Here is a 16436-nt window from a genome sequence, read left to right as displayed (position 1 = left end):
TGCCATACCATAGCTCTCGCAAAAGTCGTCATCAGGTACACCCTCTTCCTTGTCATGCTCACGCGTGACCTTACCCCTGGCCAGCTATCGAGGCCGTCCGAGATACACACGTGGACGCCCACGCCAACCTACAATGAACTGCAAAGTCTTCGAGCTGGAACATTGATGGAAACGTTCAAAACTATCGACCGAAAAGCCATCAGGACCTTGGGTCTTGGGGATAGAACTCAGTGCCATGGAGCTACCACACCCCCTTCGTTCCCCTTTATTACGAATAGGCGGTGTGTATCGGTGATTGCGTGTGGTCGCGTGTGAAGCGTCGTAACCATGGATCTCTTTTCGACGGGAGGGTCGTGTTCAGGAACCTTTGGCTTGGAGGGCTGGATGACTGGGAACGAATCGACGAGTCGTCATGTCACCAATGGCAGCGTCGTAGCAGTATGCAACGTTTCGGTAACCGGATGAATAAGCTGTGATGATCTGGATGGTCACGGGGGAAGGTATTATAGGTGCAACCCCCCTCGCTTGTCTCCGGGGCGTGGAGGTGAAGATGGATAGTTCGGAGACTTGCAAGGGAGAGGCGGGGGAGGTCTCGGGACGGCTAAGATGTTGTCGGAACACGGTATGGCACTTTTGGGTGTATTTGACTTGATGATGTGCCATCGAAAGCCGTAGTGGCATGTACAAGAGAGTGAGAGATTCAAACGTGTGACTGAGTGATGGGTAGGGATGGTGCTGATGGCTTCATCTACACGTCTCGCTGTACTACGTAGCCGGTGCCCGGAACCTCATAAAGGGCAGCATCGTCTGATGTGTCTAGATTTGATTGAGATTACATGATGAGACGAAATTATGACTGATGAGAAGCCTTGAGAAGTCCTAGAATTGGTGCAGTTGAGAACCTATTTGACGATCTCACTCGAGATGTTGCAACGCCACAGCGTCCTGGTTGTAGTGCCGACAACAGACGCCTTGAGAATTGATGCCCCCCGTCGTCGAAGTTCGATATGGGGCATGCTGCAAGATATGCTTCGAGAAGCTTTCCTGCTTGACTGAAGTTCAATTCCCCTGGCAGGGAAACCCTCCAAAGCCGCCCGAATCTCGAGTCTGTTTCTTCGGCTGACTAAGACGGGGAAGCACAAAGGCGCTGGCAGGCACGGCAGGGCAGCACGCGGTTGTCAGAAAAAGTGGCACATATACAAGCAGTTTTAGCTTATACACCGCAGAATATATATTACAATAGATATATAAAATCTAGAAAAACCGCTTAATATACCTTAGATATTTGAAATCTGTTGATATCTATATAAAAATATCTAAACAAAAATTGAATTTGTGAAGGATTTATGAACTTGGTGGTTAAAGTAGATAGCTACCTGAGTGTGCCATTTATTCTGACAACCGCGTGGGCAGGCAGGAAAGGGGGTGGGGCTTCCTCGAGCTGTCAAGGTGGGGCCGCTGTTCAGCGACGTTTCCAGTGCGTGCAAGTCTTCTGGGGCCTCTACAAATAGCAGTCTAGTGGGGGTGCTTTTCTTCTTTCCTGGGGGAAATTGCCGGGGCCATCCTGTTTGAATCCCGTCGTGATTCGTGAATTGATGCAATTGTCGCCACGCGTCGACTTCTCCTTTTCCTAATTGCGACGAGGCATCGCTTTTTCGTTTTGCGGCTTTTCGACAAAGGCGCCTGGTACTTTGTGTGTATTGCTCGTCCGTCAGCCTTCTTTCGAGTTATCTTAATTGGATATCGTTTCTGGAGAGTCTGAACTACAATCTCGTTTTCCCCGTTCATTCTTTCGTTGTACGGATAGTCAAGGCTCTATTATAACCTATTAATCCATCCCCAAACGAAGCTACCAACGACGATCGCGCGCGAGCTCCCGAAGAACCACTCACACGCCCACATACCAGACACTCGCATACGCAAGCCCGCCCACCTTGCACGTTTAGTCGGGATTGCGGCACTGATCCATTCCGGAGGGGGGCCCAGGGGAAGTGGGAAATCAGGTAAGGGATACAGACACGGGGCTGCAGGGGAATGGCAGCAGCCCGGGCTAGCCAAGCACCAGCAGCATGGCTCCGCCTTACAGCAACGGCAATGGCTACGCCTACAAGGGGTCCAAGAAGCCTGCATCCGCGTCTGCATCTCTTCCGTTCCAACATTACTACAATGACGACAGCTTCCGCGCCCGCCTGAGACCGTTGCTCGCGGCCCTACAACGACTACTGAGAACACTCTGGGCCTTTTGGCAAACCCGCGGCCGACGATTGGCGACCGGCATCATGTGGCAGGCTGGCAGGCGGTTGAGGCTGAACCTCACTTCGCGCCGCCTCCTGAGCTTTCCGCACCTGCTGGTGTGTTTCTGGGGCGTCGTGCTTCTCTGGGGTGAGGGCTGGGTTTTCAAGAGTCGAGTCGCAGAATGCAAATGGAGCAACTGGGAAAACTGGGTAGGTCAATTGCCGCGCTGTTGCTGTCAATCGACAATGCTGATTCTTTGGTAGCCGGCCGGATCGAGCCCACACCACCTCGTCTTCGTCGCTGATCCCCAAATAACCGATCCCAAATCCTACCCAGGTCGTCCCTGGCCCTTGGAAGACCTGACGGTCCTCATCACCGACAACTACATCCGCAGAGGCTACAAGCAGCTCCAATCGCAGCTGCGGCCCGACTCCCTCTTCTTCTTGGGCGACCTCTTCGACGGTGGGCGCGAGTGGAAGACTGCGCACAGCGACTTCAAGGACCCACAATGGGCTGTCAACCGACGACCGAAGAACGAGAAAGACCACGTCAAGGGATGGAATGATAACTATGGTCAGAAATACTGGTTGAAGGAATACGAGCGCTTTGGCGACATCTTCTTTGGAAGCTGGGGGCTAGGCGGCACCAAGGCCGGCGACTGGCAGAGGGGTCGCAAGTTGGTGGCGAGCTTGCCAGGGAACCACGACCTTGGCTTCGGAGACCAAGTCAAGGGGTCTGTGAGAGATCGCTTCAACACGTACTTTGGCGACGTGAACCGTGTCGATGTTATCGGCAATCACTCCATCGTCTCTGTCGATGCCTTGTCACTGAGCGCGGTCTCGTCGAAGCAAGCCGAGGTCGATTTGAAGGCGATCCATACGCCTACGGACGTCTTCCTGAAGGACGTTCAATTTACCAAGAGGAAAGTCGTCGAGCGAGAGTTGCGCTTCTGGAGGGGCGAAGTGGAAGTGGTGGCCCAGGACCACAAAGTGGAGGAGCTGGAAACAGCAGATGTCAAGGTGCCGACTATTGCGCCCGGTGAAGAAGGCCCCGACTTCCCTACGATTCTTCTCACCCACGTTCCCTTATATCGAGACCCAGGCACGCCTTGCGGACCCCAGCGAGAGCATTGGCCTCCTACGAAACCACCAAAGGGGGAGAAAGCGCCTATGATGGATCATCGAAATGCCATCTCTGTCTCGGGCGGCTATCAGTATCAGAATGTGCTGAACGAGGACGAGTCTGTCAGGCTCGTGAAGAGCGTTGGCAACATCGTTGGAGTGTTTTCCGGTGATGACCACGACTACTGTGAAGTCATTCACTCCGCGGAGAAGGACAACGTTCGCGAAATCACCGTCAAGAGCATGAGTATGGCCATGGGAGTACCTACACCTGGCTTCCTCATGGTCAGTCTGTACAACCCAATCGACGCCAACGGCAAGCCTCTTCCTGGTGCTCCAGAAAAGACGTTGCAGACTCACCTGTGCCTGCTTCCGAACCAGCTTGCGACTTACGCGAAATATGCCGGGCTTGCGTTTGTCACCCTCGTTGCGATTAGCATAAGATCATCCCTGGTGCCAGTACTGAACCTGACGCCCTTTGCTCTGCATGACGAACAGCCGCAGGGCGCTATACTGCCGACCATCAAGGACAAGGTCGAGGATGACGGCACTTACAGCATGCACTCGACATCGGTGAACTCCGGATCTCGATTCCTCACGGGTCAGTCATCCCGTACCAGGAGCGGATCCATCCGTTCCAACGGCGCTGCCCCCATGCCGCCGCCGAGAACCAAGTTGAAGAAGCAATGGGGAGCGCCACACCGTGCGCCGCGCATCGAAATTTTCGCAGACGAGTACGGAGCTGGGATGCCGCGGTTGACATGGAAGGCAGCATCTCAGCGGTCGAGGACGACAATCGGGCGTGTCGCCCGCGAGATTGGTGCCTCCATGTGGAGGGTTGTGTGGATGGTTGTCTTGTTTTGGGCCTATCTTGCATATAAGGGGTAGCAGGGCTGCGGTCTACTCCCCCTCAAGCGTGTACAATTATGGGAACATGGGGCGGCATTCGGAAAAAGGAGGGACCCCATCAGCATTCAGCGGTTTTGCATTGGTTTGGCTGTCTGACTGGAGGATGCTGGAGAGTTCTTTGGGTTATATAAAAGAAGGTCCGTCGTCTTTGTTCATTTGTGTATCATAGCCCGAGACGTCCGACCAGAGAGTATTGTATCGGTAGTCCAATTTTGATGGATGCTTCTGGAATAAAAAGGCTTTGAGAAATCAGTTGCCCAAGTTCCTGTACCGGTCGTCCCAGTTCCTGCCTCTTCGAATCTGTGACTCTGAGGTTCTAACAGCTGCGAGTTTACGGGTGTAGATACATCCCTTGAGTAGGCTGACTTTCCTTTCGTCTTGGTCTTTCCAACAAACTGAATCGGCTGTGATGAGAGGCCACATATGAAGAGCTTCACTTCATCAAGCCTCCCTGCTCCCCAGCAAGAACGCACTCGTCCACAATTACGATGCGTGGGGCAACGCGAGACCACCTAGGACAGACGAACGCCTGGCAGATATGACAGGACTGTAGTAAGATCGATTGGATTCCAACTCTCACTTAAAACACTACGGCTGGATCTGGTACGTGTCTGGTCGTTATTGGACCATATGATGGGTCGTTTGGTCTTTGCAATGTACTCGAGAATGAGTAACAGCCTTGTGTAGGGGCATGCGTTCAGGTCTCAGCCTTACTTAAGAGTAATCCCAAAGGCAGCACCGTCCCAGCGCCTGTGTCGGATTCAACATCATTGCAGATGCCTGAGGTGCTTCTCTGTCGGCCAGGGGCGGAAGGTACAATGCTGGCATGAGGAAGGAAGTAGCACTTTCCTTTTTCAGATCGTGATTCCTCCTGCCTTCTTGCCCATTCTATAATTCACCAAACCAACCCAGTCAACCCATTCTTTGAACTTTTCTCCCCTCTTCAATTGATGTGTTTGGAAGCTGCACCGAATATTCGCGTCTCACATCAAGACATCCCAACTTCAATCTTCTCGTCCTCCGCATCAGCGCCTGGCATTTTCCCACGTACGTCACCCAACCTCTCATTCTCCAGTCTTTACTAACCGAAGGGAACAAGAAATAGGGTCCATCGCGCCAGATCGGTGCCTGATAGCTGGCAAGCCATGCATCCAGTCGTCAACCTCCCGACCCCGGCTGCCGGCGATGTCTTCACCCACAACGGGAACCTGAACGTCACCAACGCCGCAGCGAACATCTTCGTTGTGTACGACTGCGATGCGAGGGACGCCGAACAACCTTCCTCGAGTCTCACCGTAGACTTTGTCATGGGAAACGTCTATCTCATCGACGCCTCGCTATTCGGCCACTGGGGAAGCAACCGTGTCTTTGGGAATCTCGTCAAAGGCCTCGGACTCCAACTCGAAGGGCGTCTTGAAGGCGATCGCTCTGTCGACACGGTCTACGATGACGTCGTATGCGTTGTTAATGGACAACTCCCTACGTCCTGCGCGATCGGCACCATTGCTGGCAATTTGGTCACCGTTTCTGACCTTACCAGTTCTAGTGGGAACGAGGCAAGCCAGGTTCACAGCGTCACAACCAACTACATTTACGGATGCCACCTCCTCGAATCCCATCTGTCATACGGCGGTGGCCTTCAAAGGGCTTACTCTGCCTGGGCTTCGATGACATTCCTTCCTGTCCGGCCATTCAGCTTGCCTGCGAATGGCATTCCATTCCCCGCCCAGAACAGTACTTCCTACACCAGCCATACTCTCAAGGCTAGCTTAGTGGATCACCATGATACTCTTGGACTTCGAAGTGCCGAACAGGAGGTCAAGCAATTGAGACGAGTCGTGGACGACTTGTTCTTGCGGATTACCTCAGGCCAAGCGACCGCCACGGCAGACCAAGGAAGTCTACAAGCAGGAAGCTCGTACACACAGCAGATATCCAGAGGCCGGACAACTCAGCGCGATGTCGTCTCTGGCTCAGGCTACCAACGCACCATAATGTGTGCAAATTGTTGCAGAGGAGGCCATGAGGTCAAGGACTGCATTGGTCCGGTGGATGTCGACGGCTTCATTTCCGCCTGCCCCATATGCAACGTACGCGATCATCCATTTTCCAGTTGCCACAAACTGAAGGAGACCAAGAAGAAGACCAAGAAAACCCTGGAATTCTTGTATCTCGTCCAGCGTCGACAGAACAAGCCTCCCATTCGATCGACTACTTGCTGGATATCCGTCTGGGCCGCAAGCGACTGCCCTCGAATGCAGCTGCCTCATACGAAGGATTTCGCCCAGAAGATCGGCCAAGGACTGATCCTACAGTACCCTGACTGGCGAACTTATGACTACTCCGCACCCTTGCCACAGCGCGACGCAACCAATGCCGCCTTACTTCGGGACCCAAGTACCGAGTATGAATCCGGAAGACCATGTAGTCTATTCCCAGGAACCCAAGGCATGTCCATAGGCGAAGGATACAACGTGGTCAGAGCCAAGATGCACAGGCTGGGTATCAATCTTTTACCGAATGCCCCGAACCCGGCAACGTTGCAGACCAAGAAGATGAAGAAGCAGGCCAAGCGGAATCAGACCGAAACGGCCTTGAGTCAAGGAGACGGCAGTCGCTTTGCAACAGGGGCAAACTGCACCATTGTTCAGAGGCCTCTTCCAGTCTTGCCACCAAAACCGGTCTTCACCCGCGCCCTGACCATCAATATCAAGCAAGAAGAGGTCGATTGATGTTCAGATCGTTGAGTCTTGTGGTCGATCACCTTGATTCAGGATCCCCTCATTGTGTCACAATCAAGCTCATGGAGAGATGTCACTCCGTGTGGTAACGGGGAGGTGGTCCATCGCACCTGTATTGGAGTTGGGGTATACTGCCTTAACCACGAGTAGCCTGATACGCGCGTGGCTACATCTGAGCATGGCTTAGATAGAGAATATCAAATATGTGCGCTATTCGATCATTCGCATGCTCTTGTACTGTCTCCCGGCCATCTCTTGATTGTCGTAGGGCGTGATCGGGAACCTTTATGCGAGTTTCCAAAAGACGCCGTGAGTTACAATCGTGGTCTTGATATTAGCGCGACCATTAAATGAGAGTGCTCAAAATAGGCTTGGCGACGTTCCTAGCGACGCGTAGCTTACGATGACGTCTAAGTCCAATCGCCTCACTCAGCTACCCACCTCAGAAAAGCTGCATTGGTCTCGTTGAAATGGCACTCTAGGTACATTACGGGCTCAGGTGAAAAAGCGGAAGGTAAAGAGCATTCACAAATCTTCTAGATCCAAACGCTCATTGAAAAAGATGTGTAGAGAAGGGTAATGAGAGCAGCTAGGACCATTGGCAGAAGAGGACTGCTTTCGATGGTAGGTCGGGGACAAAAAAGACGGCGGAAGATGGGTGAACCGAACCCAAGGCCTTTTCAGAGGTTAAGAATTTACCCTGACTTGGAGCAGGATCTATAGCTTCTCTTGGATTGAGCGGGTCCAATTGCATGCCCGAAGGCAATGAAGACTGCAGTCTTGGGACATTACCAAGTGTACGGCAGGCGGAGGGGGACCACAGAGCCTTCCGGGTTACGTAACCTGCCTCATCGTACCTGACTGTGGCACATCCAGGTGTATTCAAGGGCCTCTTGCCGCACTTCAGTCACGATAAAAAGGTACGTCGATACATCTTCATCTCCATGACTGCATTTCGGCTGACCTTATCTCAACAATACAGCCAGCAGGACCTTAGCCTACCAGCATAGCTATCAAAGTCAACCCCAAGACAACTCACTTTCGATCTACGACGCTGTGGCTCAAGCAGTCAAGGTAGATAGATGGTCCTGATGGATATCAAAGTAACGGCAGGCATCCGTTCCAAGATCAGCGAAGCTAATGAGCAATTGGCTAGATACACCAGAAGGCTTGAGTCGCAGGAGAGCACTTCTAGGTTAACATCTGAACAGCCACCATGAAAGGCACGATCCCTTGCGTGTTCGCATTCGTTCGGCACGACAACCGATTCGTGGGCCCTCGTATTGCGGACTGGAGAGACACGCCGATAGCAACGTCAACCCGGGACGACCGTCTGAAAGATAACGGCAGGAATAGACAGCTCTCCCCGGTCCCAGTGGTGTGGTCGCCTGCCGGACCCCTCACGACGTTGACTGCGGGAAGGTTCGTGCCCCTTTTTCGTCTGATTTTTTCAACGGAACCACGATATTATTCAGAGCTATGGCCAAGGTATTCTCGGCCATTGAAACGTTACACGATGGCTTCGACTCAGGGGTTCGTACTCGGCATGACGAACGTATTCAGGATCAGCTGGTTGGATACGCGAACGCGTGGCGCGGCTGGAGGGACAGTCTGCGTGGAGTGATGCTTGCCGAGAAGCTTTAATATCTGAGGCTACCTCGCAAGTATTTCGACATCTTGCTCTTGTTCTCAGTCTCTATCCTCCGCCCTGAACCGACTTGATTCGAAGTTCCGCTTTGGTGACATGGCTATCTTCAACCTCGTTATCCAGGCCTCGTGCCTTGGCTTCGTCTTTGTAAGTTATGTCTCAATTTACACTTGTGATTTGATCGACAGCAAAAGCGCTTGTCAAGTTCATTTCCCTAACGCTTGACAGACCACACTTTACATCGTCTCATACATCATCTACAACCTCTTCTTCCACCCCCTCCGCCGCTTTCCCGGCCCAATCCTTATGCGCACAACACGAGCGACATTCTGCTACCGACTCTGGCGCGGCACCCTCTCCTTCGACATGCTTGATCTCCACAGAAAGTACGGCGACGTGGTGCGCATCGCCCCGGACGAGCTGGCGTACGCGGACCCCGCGGCGTGGAAGGAGATCATGGGCCACCGCGCCGGGAGTGTTGCGAATGGTGGCCAGGCGCCGCTCGAGTTTGAGAAGTCGGAGACGTTTTACAGGCCGATTGCAGATCTGCCGAGGATATCATCACTGCGCCGGGGCCAGAGCACGCTAGGCTGAGGAGGACTTTGAGTCATGGGTTCAGCGATCGGAGTTTGAGGGAGCAGCAGCCTGTGATTATGAAGTATGTTGATATCTTTATCGCCAAACTGCGGGAGCTAGCAGAGGTTCCGGCCCAAAATGCGTACCGAGACGAAGAAGGTGGCGGTGGCTCGGCGGCGGATCTCAGAGAGAAGGGGACAACGGAGGTCGGGGAGCCAGTGAACCTGACGCTGTGGTACAATTACTGCACCTTTGACATCATTGGGGACCTGGCCTTTGGGGAACCGTTTGGGTGCTTGGAGGGAGGGGACCTGCACCCCTGGGTGCGGACGATGTTCGACATGATCCGACTGGGCGTCGCGCTGCAGACGGCGAACCTCTTTTCGGCGCTGAGGCGGTTGATCACGGCGGTGATGTCGACCAGGGCTATGAGAGAGAGGAGATTTGAGCACCAGGCCATGACGATGAATAAGTTGAAGAGGAGGATTGCGTTGGCGGAGAGGGAGGGGCCGAGGGCTGATTTGCTTGAGGGGCTATTGAAGAAGAAGCAGGAGTGGGTGAGTTTGGCCCCCTGAATATCGGCTTCTCTATGTCATCACATACTTGGGGAGAGTGTTTGGAAATAGCAGATGCTGACATGGGAGCAGAACCTTTCGCTGCAACAGCTCGAGGGCAACGCGAGCATCATCATTATCGCTGGATCGGAGACGACAGCGACGCTGCTTTCGGGGATGACGTACCTCCTCTTGAAGAACCCAGAAAAGATGAAGAAGTTGGTGAACGAAGTCAGAACGACGTTTGATAAGGAATCAGACGTCGATCTCACATCTGTGAATAAACTGACGTACATGCTCGCGTGCCTGGATGAGGCGCTGCGGGTGTATCCGCCCGTGCCGACGGGTCTTCCCAGGACGGTGCCAGAGGGTGGGGCTACGATCCGCGGAGAGTTCCTTCCAGAGAATGTGAGTTATTCCACTCAAATCATATCTAGCTTCAGCCTCAAGTTCTGTTCCACGGGCGATGTCTCCCATCTTTACGTCGGAGTATCCCCGCTAATGCGAGAACTCTTACTCACATAGACAACTGTTGCTGTCCACCAGTGGGCCATGTACCATAACGAGACCAATTTCAAGAACCCCTTCCTCTTCCACCCGGAGCGTTTCTTGGGAGACCCGGAGTATGCTTTAGATCGCAGAGAGGCATTCCAGCCCTTCCACATTGGACCTCGGAATTGCTTGGGACGGAAGTAAGTTCCTCCTGACTTCCCTCAGCCCAAACACCTGCTAACCTGGCGTCACAGCCTCGCGTACGTGGAGATGCGGATCATGCTAGCGAGGCTTCTTTGGAACTTTGACCTCGTTCTGGCGGAGGATAGCAAGGCTTGGGTGGAGACCCAGAAGATTTATACCCTGTGGGAAAAGGGGCCGCTGAATGTTTACTTGAAGCCTGTCATACGTGACTGAGGGTCTGAGGGAAGAGTTTCTCAGTTCAGTGCGTGAAGGCCATCGATGGCATGCCAGCTTCTTCTAGCATTGAACCTCTGTTACTGCATGCGCACTTGACTGGTGGTTCTCGTGATTCACATCCATGTCAAAAGTTAACACATCGGAAACTCTTCGTATTTCCTCTGGGAGCTTCCTTCAACCCTCCATATCCAGTCATAAATACATGTCATATCTGAAAATTTACATCACCAATGATCCCAGCTAAGTATCTTGAAAGTAACTACTCCTAGCCGGCTTCTTGGCCTCCACATAACTTTCAGAGGACATATCAGTCCACGGACGGCCTGATGATCCGCTAGAGGCACTAACGACATCGCCATGCAACGGTTGCAAGCCGATCTTCCTGTACGCTTCCCAAAGGCTCTTGGACACAGCTAGAGACTCGTCGTTGTATTCGTCGTCGTTCGCCTTCACCCAGCCCTTGAAGTGGTCGCTCAGCAGACCGGGGAGGGACTCAATGGCCCCTCCCGTCATCATCTCACCCACCCAGAGGAGCATGGCCGTATAGTAGCGCTTTGTCAAATTCATTATCCGAGTGTTTGTCAGCTCTTCGGGGGGAAAGGCAAGAATAGCTGAGCGGTGGGTAGATCCGACGGAGATGCCGAAGCGGATCTCGTGGCTCTGGGGATGTACGAGCCCGGCGCTATCCGCGATCTGGGACCCCTCTGGCCACGAGATGTGCGATAGCATCTCAGCTGCGTAGCCGAATGGTAATGGTACACTCCAGCTTTCGATATCGTGGGCCTCTTGGAACGTTTTGAGATACGGGTTGTACAACGTCCATGGCGCGTGTTGGCGTCCGTACGCTTCAACAACGAGGTGATCGAGGAAGCGGGTAATGGTGTTGTTCGCGTAGGTGAAGAGAAGTTGGGTTTCAGTTTCGAGACGTACCCAGTCTACAAATGGTGGTTGGTTCCAAGCATCCCGAGGATCAATTTGGCCAAGAAAAAGGTATGTTGAAGGAGTAACCTTGGATGTTGTGTCGAAACCTGCAGTATGTCAGCTGGAATACTTATCGTAATGATCACGAACTCCACCTACCAAGCTGTCTGCGGAGCGCATTCATAAGTCTGAACAGAGTCATATCCCAATTGAGAACAGGACCCTCGTCCGACATGGATGGCCTCGTCTGTTGAAAGAACTCGACAATCAACCTATCGATTATGTGGCCCTCCTTGGGGCGAGTGCGGAGTTTCTTGGCATCCCAGTAGAAGAACAGAAAAGCCTCCTTCCAATCAATCCGGCCAGTGTCCATAGCCATAACGCTTCTCCGGGCGGCAGATGTGGCGGCGCTCACATTCGGCTTTTGGGTCATGATTGCGAGTGGAGTTTGAGACCGAGAGGTACGCGATTGTGCAGGTAAGAAGTTGGAGAACATTTTGTTGTGTTTTCGAAGGCGCGCCTGCCTAGGCGGGAGTGGCATAAGTACTCCCCTCTTCCCACTCCACCCCCGGATGATTATCGATGGATTTAAATAGTTCTAGAAGCGGTACAGGCGGGCGAAGTGTCCGAAGGAATGCTGCTTGTTGGGAACCAACACGAAAACGTCCAATTCGGGTAGCCCAAAATCCCTACTCTCACGCAAGTCCCAAACCGGCCAATGAACAAAGAGTCGGCTGTCTATCGTTCGGCAAACAAACAATTAAGCAAACACTTGGAATGTCACCCAAACCGTTGTCCCCATTCAAGATAACAAGTCCGTTTGCTCCACACCGATCCAAGGGTTTGGGTAAAATTGCGTAAACGCTGAGCAGCCTGCCGCATCGCGATTCGACCAATGATTTATATCCCCCCGCAGACGGCCCAGAACCTTGGAATTGGATGAGACTGGACCCTCTACGCGCCTCGTCAGATTGCCATTATTCCTTCTTTTTAATCATGAGCAGGGCCCCTGAAACGCCAGTCGTGATGAGTTCTTTCCCTGGCTGCATCCCCGATTCGTGGAGCAAACTTGCGATCTTCCCAACGGCCATCTTGACCACATCGCGCTCCGTTCCGACGTCGTCAGGGTGCGCCTCACGCCACCTCGTCACCGGGCTGACCGTCTCCAGGAACCTTTCGACGTGGTCCAGGCCCAGCTGCTGCTGACCCAAGAAGAACTCCCCGTCCGGTCCGACTGTGCCGTCCTTGTTCCAGTCTTTGCGCAGGAAAGTGCTCTCGACGAATTCCGTCACCGGCGTTTCGAGGTCCCACGGTAACGGTAGTGTCTCGTACATCTTCTCTGCGATGATGTTACCCGGCGTCATATACGGCTGGATATAATCGTCGCGGAAATCGTGTAGGATCTGCTGCATGCCCGCGGCGTTGGGCATGGACGGGTGAATGTACTTTGAGCTGCTCGTCCAGATAGCAACTGAACCGCCCGGCTTGAGCACGCGGGCGGCGGCGGCCCAGAAGCCGGGCATATCGAACCAGTGCGCCGCCGTCGCGGCTGTGATGAGGTCAACGCTGGCGTCGGCGACGTGCGGGGAGAGGTTGGACCCGAGCTCCTCCGCGGTGGAGACATCGAAACGGATCGGCTCCGAGGCCCCGCCTAGAGCCCGGGCGGCGTCGATCATGCCCACGCTCGGGTCCAGGGCGATCGTCCGTGTAAAGCGTGGGCCGAGCTCGCGGGCAACGGTGCCGGGGCCGCAGCCGACGTCGAGGAGGGAGTCTGTTTGGCCGCCTGTTGAGACGTGGTGGTCGTAAATGTAGTCGTAGATTCTTTGGTGGTAACCTAGCCTGCCTTTGGCGTAAATCGTGCCTTGTTCTTTGGTGTAGGCCCGGAAGGTTTTCTCCACCGAGGCGGGAGTTGGGACGGTTGCGACGTCGGCCATTGTAAATCTAGTGGCGATTTTTTCGAAGCTAGTATCAATAAAATAATGGAAGTGTCTACCTGTTTTCCCACACAAGACGTCAATTTTGATACAAAATAAACAGCGGAAATTTGATGTGGCCAGCCTGATCTTTATAACTCACATGTGCTCGAGCCGAACTCAACATCTGAGGAGGGCGTTTGACGAACGAGCACCAAAGTCTATCGTGATTGGTGAAGGGCCACCGAGAACGGCCCACCAACTTCTTTCCAAAGAGGGATAACCAAGTCCAAGAGAGCCAATCAAAGACCCGAATTATCTCACACTAAACCCGATCCAGGCGACGACTGCGAAGCTGATGCGGTCCCCCGCCGACCCGCTGCCGGTCGGTCCATGACCTTTTGGTGGCTGTAAGCCTTCTCAAATCCTTCAGAATCCCGTGTCCGTGTCCGATCCCCCTTGAAAACCGGCCTACAGACAACGGCCAACGGGATTTCTGACATTTAGTTCGCTTAACCCCCCTCGGCTGGAACGCTCTTTTCGTTGACCGTCGACGAAGCTGACAGAAGGGTGTTTGCCTGCCTAGAAGCCTCTCATCTTACCTTACCTTAGGGCCGGGACCCGGACCCCGGAGAAGTCGTGTTGAGCCGAACTCCTTCATCGCAGCATGGTTTACTATGGTGCGCTGAGTAAGGGTTGTCAGCGCTGTCGTCAACGGAAAGTAAAGGCACGTGCTTTTGAAACCCGATGACCTTCTACTTGCAACTAACATGCATTGAGAAAGTGTGATCAACGCAGACCGGGATGTCTAAAGTGCGAGAAGGGGCAGAAGCCTTGCCCCGGCTATCGGAACTTAACAGACCTTGTCTTTCGGGACGAGCGCCAACGCATCAGAAGGAAGCTTGGTGTCGAAGGGACTTTGTCAAAGCCAAGAAAACTGCCAATCAACTACGCGTTGTGTCTAGACATTGAAGACAGGGCCGTCCCCTTTTTCTTCACCCACTACACCACTACTGGACCGCCGTTCTGCGACTCATACCAATCATGGCTTGCGGAGACGTATCGCGAAGAGTCTCCTCATAACCTAGTCCGACATAGCATCCAAGCAGTAGGCATGGCTGCCATCTCTAATGTTTCCAACGCCCCTGAAGTCGTGTTGCGAGCCAAAGAGCGATATGGGCAGGCCTTGAAAGCTACTAATATGGCTCTGCATGACCCTTCTCAAGCCACGGCAGATACGACTCTCATGGCAATCCTCTTGCTTGGTCTATTTGTTGTATGATTGAATCCCGCCTCTTTTCAAAACCACAGCTAACTTGTTCAGACAATCATGTTTGAAAGCTGGAATGATAGCCATGCGTGGACGGCACATATCGAGGGCGCAACAGCCCTGCTACACCTTCGCGGCAAAGACCAATTCACTAGAGAGCTTGGAATACAGCTTTACATACAATTCAGACAACAAATCGTAAGTCTGAGTGCAAAGTCTCTGAGTGGACCTCACTAAGTTAGTTCCCCGCAGCTCCAAGCCTGCATGCATCGAGGTGTACCCGTACCCCCAGCTTTGGTCGAGATAACCATGCAATTCGAGGCCAGCCGACAAGGAACAGAGTACAACAGTCTACCTCCCGGATCATTGGCAGTACTTGGCTTCAGACTCGTCAATCTCTCTGCAGCCATGAACGCTCAACAAATAACAGACGCCGACGCAATCTGCCGGATAGCCGTTGACATTGATAGTGATCTCAACGCCTGGGCTTCAAGGTCATCGCAGTCTGATCGGAAGTTTCACGAGGCTGAAGCAGATGCACCTGAGAGAGAAAATAGTTTCAACGGGAGACGCCATGTGTATAACAGCGTTTGGGGAGCTCAAGTCTGGAACAACTGGCGGTCGCTGAGCATAGTGACAAACCGCATTGTCCTTGACCATGTCGATAAGCAGAACTTTGACGATGGTGCACTGAAAGAGAGAATGCGCTTCGAAAGTATCTCGATCATCCAGCGTCTTTCGATGGATATATGCATATCCACATCTAGTCTATCGGGGACACCGCGTCAGTCCCACGCATAGTCCTGCAGATAGACCACAGAGCTAACAGTAATTCTAGGAGCACCTTCAATGATCTGGCCGCTGCACATCATCTCTCAAGAAGAAGTCAACTTACCGAATGTGCGATCGTGGGCAGTGGAGCAGCTAGTAGGTATCAGGAAGTCTATGGGCATCAAACAAGCGGCTGTTCTGGCAAACACCATGGGCTGAAACTTGAAAGTGTTGGTTTTAAGGGTATCTATCTTTGGATATTGATAGACAAGGCCCAGTTAGTATTTACAATTGAGCCAACCAAAGCTGCTTTTGAACTAGCAATGTCTTTGCAATAATCTGTCTAATTTATCATAGTTGCAACTCACAACAGCGAGTCACCAGATTAAGCAACTGTGAGAAATTACCACATGATGCATCATCCTGAATTGTCACTGAGTTACTCAAACGATGTTTCCCTGCTTCAACTATGATAACCAAAATAGTGCGGGTTAAAAGGACAAGGTTTGAGAGTGCATAAACTTCAGCTACGAAACAGTCTACAACAGTTTGTTCATGTTGTCAATGCAGAAATCTGTTGTTTGGCTAACGCACTAATTAACGCCGACAGATATTGATCACAACTAAGCTTATTCATAGTGCTTTCGCTTCCATGCACCTGCTATCCACTAGAATAGAGAATTCGGTTCTATCAGCATTGCATTCAGAATATCGGAGAGGACGTACGGTCAATGCTGTTAGTCTCTAACCATACCCCTCACAGCGACAGCTTCGGAGCTTGGGCACAAAGTCTAAACTGCACCACATGGGACCCCTGACTCGTCACCTTCATCCAACGAACCAATCCCCAAATCTTTGAATATTC

At 52.7% G+C, this 16436-nt stretch overlaps 6 protein-coding genes across 6 annotated transcripts; 4 read left to right on the top strand and 2 right to left on the bottom strand.

The window, feature by feature from the left end:
• Window positions 1-2069: 2069 nt before the first annotated feature.
• BDP81DRAFT_450038 (calcineurin-like phosphoesterase) lies at window positions 2070-4244 on the top strand (the record flags this gene model as incomplete). Its single annotated transcript, XM_060592472.1, has 2 exons — window positions 2070-2444; window positions 2499-4244. 2 exons carry the CDS (start codon window positions 2070-2072, stop codon window positions 4242-4244), a joined length of 2121 nt encoding a protein of 706 aa, XP_060444695.1.
• Window positions 4245-5225: 981 nt separating this feature from the next.
• Window positions 5226-7224, top strand: BDP81DRAFT_472012 (uncharacterized protein). Its single transcript, XM_060594599.1, has 2 exons — window positions 5226-5312; window positions 5371-7224. The coding sequence occupies exon 2, from the start codon at window positions 5411-5413 to the stop codon at window positions 6995-6997; it is 1587 nt and encodes a 528-aa protein (XP_060444694.1). The 5' UTR covers window positions 5226-5312; window positions 5371-5410; the 3' UTR covers window positions 6998-7224.
• Window positions 7225-8750: 1526 nt separating this feature from the next.
• Window positions 8751-10693, top strand: BDP81DRAFT_461441 (cytochrome P450; the record flags this gene model as incomplete). Its single annotated transcript, XM_060593769.1, has 6 exons — window positions 8751-8801; window positions 8883-9169; window positions 9199-9787; window positions 9878-10192; window positions 10310-10476; window positions 10531-10693. The coding sequence occupies 6 exons, from the start codon at window positions 8751-8753 to the stop codon at window positions 10691-10693; spliced, it is 1572 nt and encodes a 523-aa protein (XP_060444693.1).
• A 243-nt stretch (window positions 10694-10936) lies between these two features.
• BDP81DRAFT_320974 (uncharacterized protein) lies at window positions 10937-11996 on the bottom strand (the record flags this gene model as incomplete). The annotated part of the gene is made up of 2 exons (XM_060584572.1): window positions 10937-11724; window positions 11777-11996. The coding sequence occupies 2 exons, from the start codon at window positions 11994-11996 to the stop codon at window positions 10937-10939; spliced, it is 1008 nt and encodes a 335-aa protein (XP_060444692.1).
• Window positions 11997-12376: 380 nt separating this feature from the next.
• BDP81DRAFT_33364 (methyltransferase domain-containing protein) lies at window positions 12377-13761 on the bottom strand. The gene is made up of 2 exons (XM_060585685.1): window positions 13694-13761; window positions 12377-13610 (listed from the first exon to the last, which is right to left on the bottom strand). Exon 2 carries the CDS (start codon window positions 13549-13551, stop codon window positions 12595-12597), a length of 957 nt encoding a protein of 318 aa, XP_060444691.1. The 5' UTR covers window positions 13552-13610; window positions 13694-13761; the 3' UTR covers window positions 12377-12594.
• A 296-nt stretch (window positions 13762-14057) lies between these two features.
• BDP81DRAFT_429010 (uncharacterized protein) lies at window positions 14058-15964 on the top strand. Its single transcript, XM_060590479.1, has 5 exons — window positions 14058-14257; window positions 14315-14806; window positions 14855-14998; window positions 15053-15584; window positions 15639-15964. The coding sequence occupies exons 1-5, from the start codon at window positions 14198-14200 to the stop codon at window positions 15788-15790; spliced, it is 1380 nt and encodes a 459-aa protein (XP_060444690.1). The 5' UTR covers window positions 14058-14197; the 3' UTR covers window positions 15791-15964.
• Window positions 15965-16436: the final 472 nt, after the last annotated feature.

The sequence above is a fragment of the Colletotrichum phormii genome (assembly GCF_030913505.1).
Source record: "Colletotrichum phormii strain CBS 102054 chromosome Unknown BDP81scaffold_11, whole genome shotgun sequence".
NCBI lineage: Eukaryota > Fungi > Ascomycota > Sordariomycetes > Glomerellales > Glomerellaceae > Colletotrichum > Colletotrichum phormii.
This window is presented reverse-complemented; position numbering and strand designations above follow the sequence as displayed.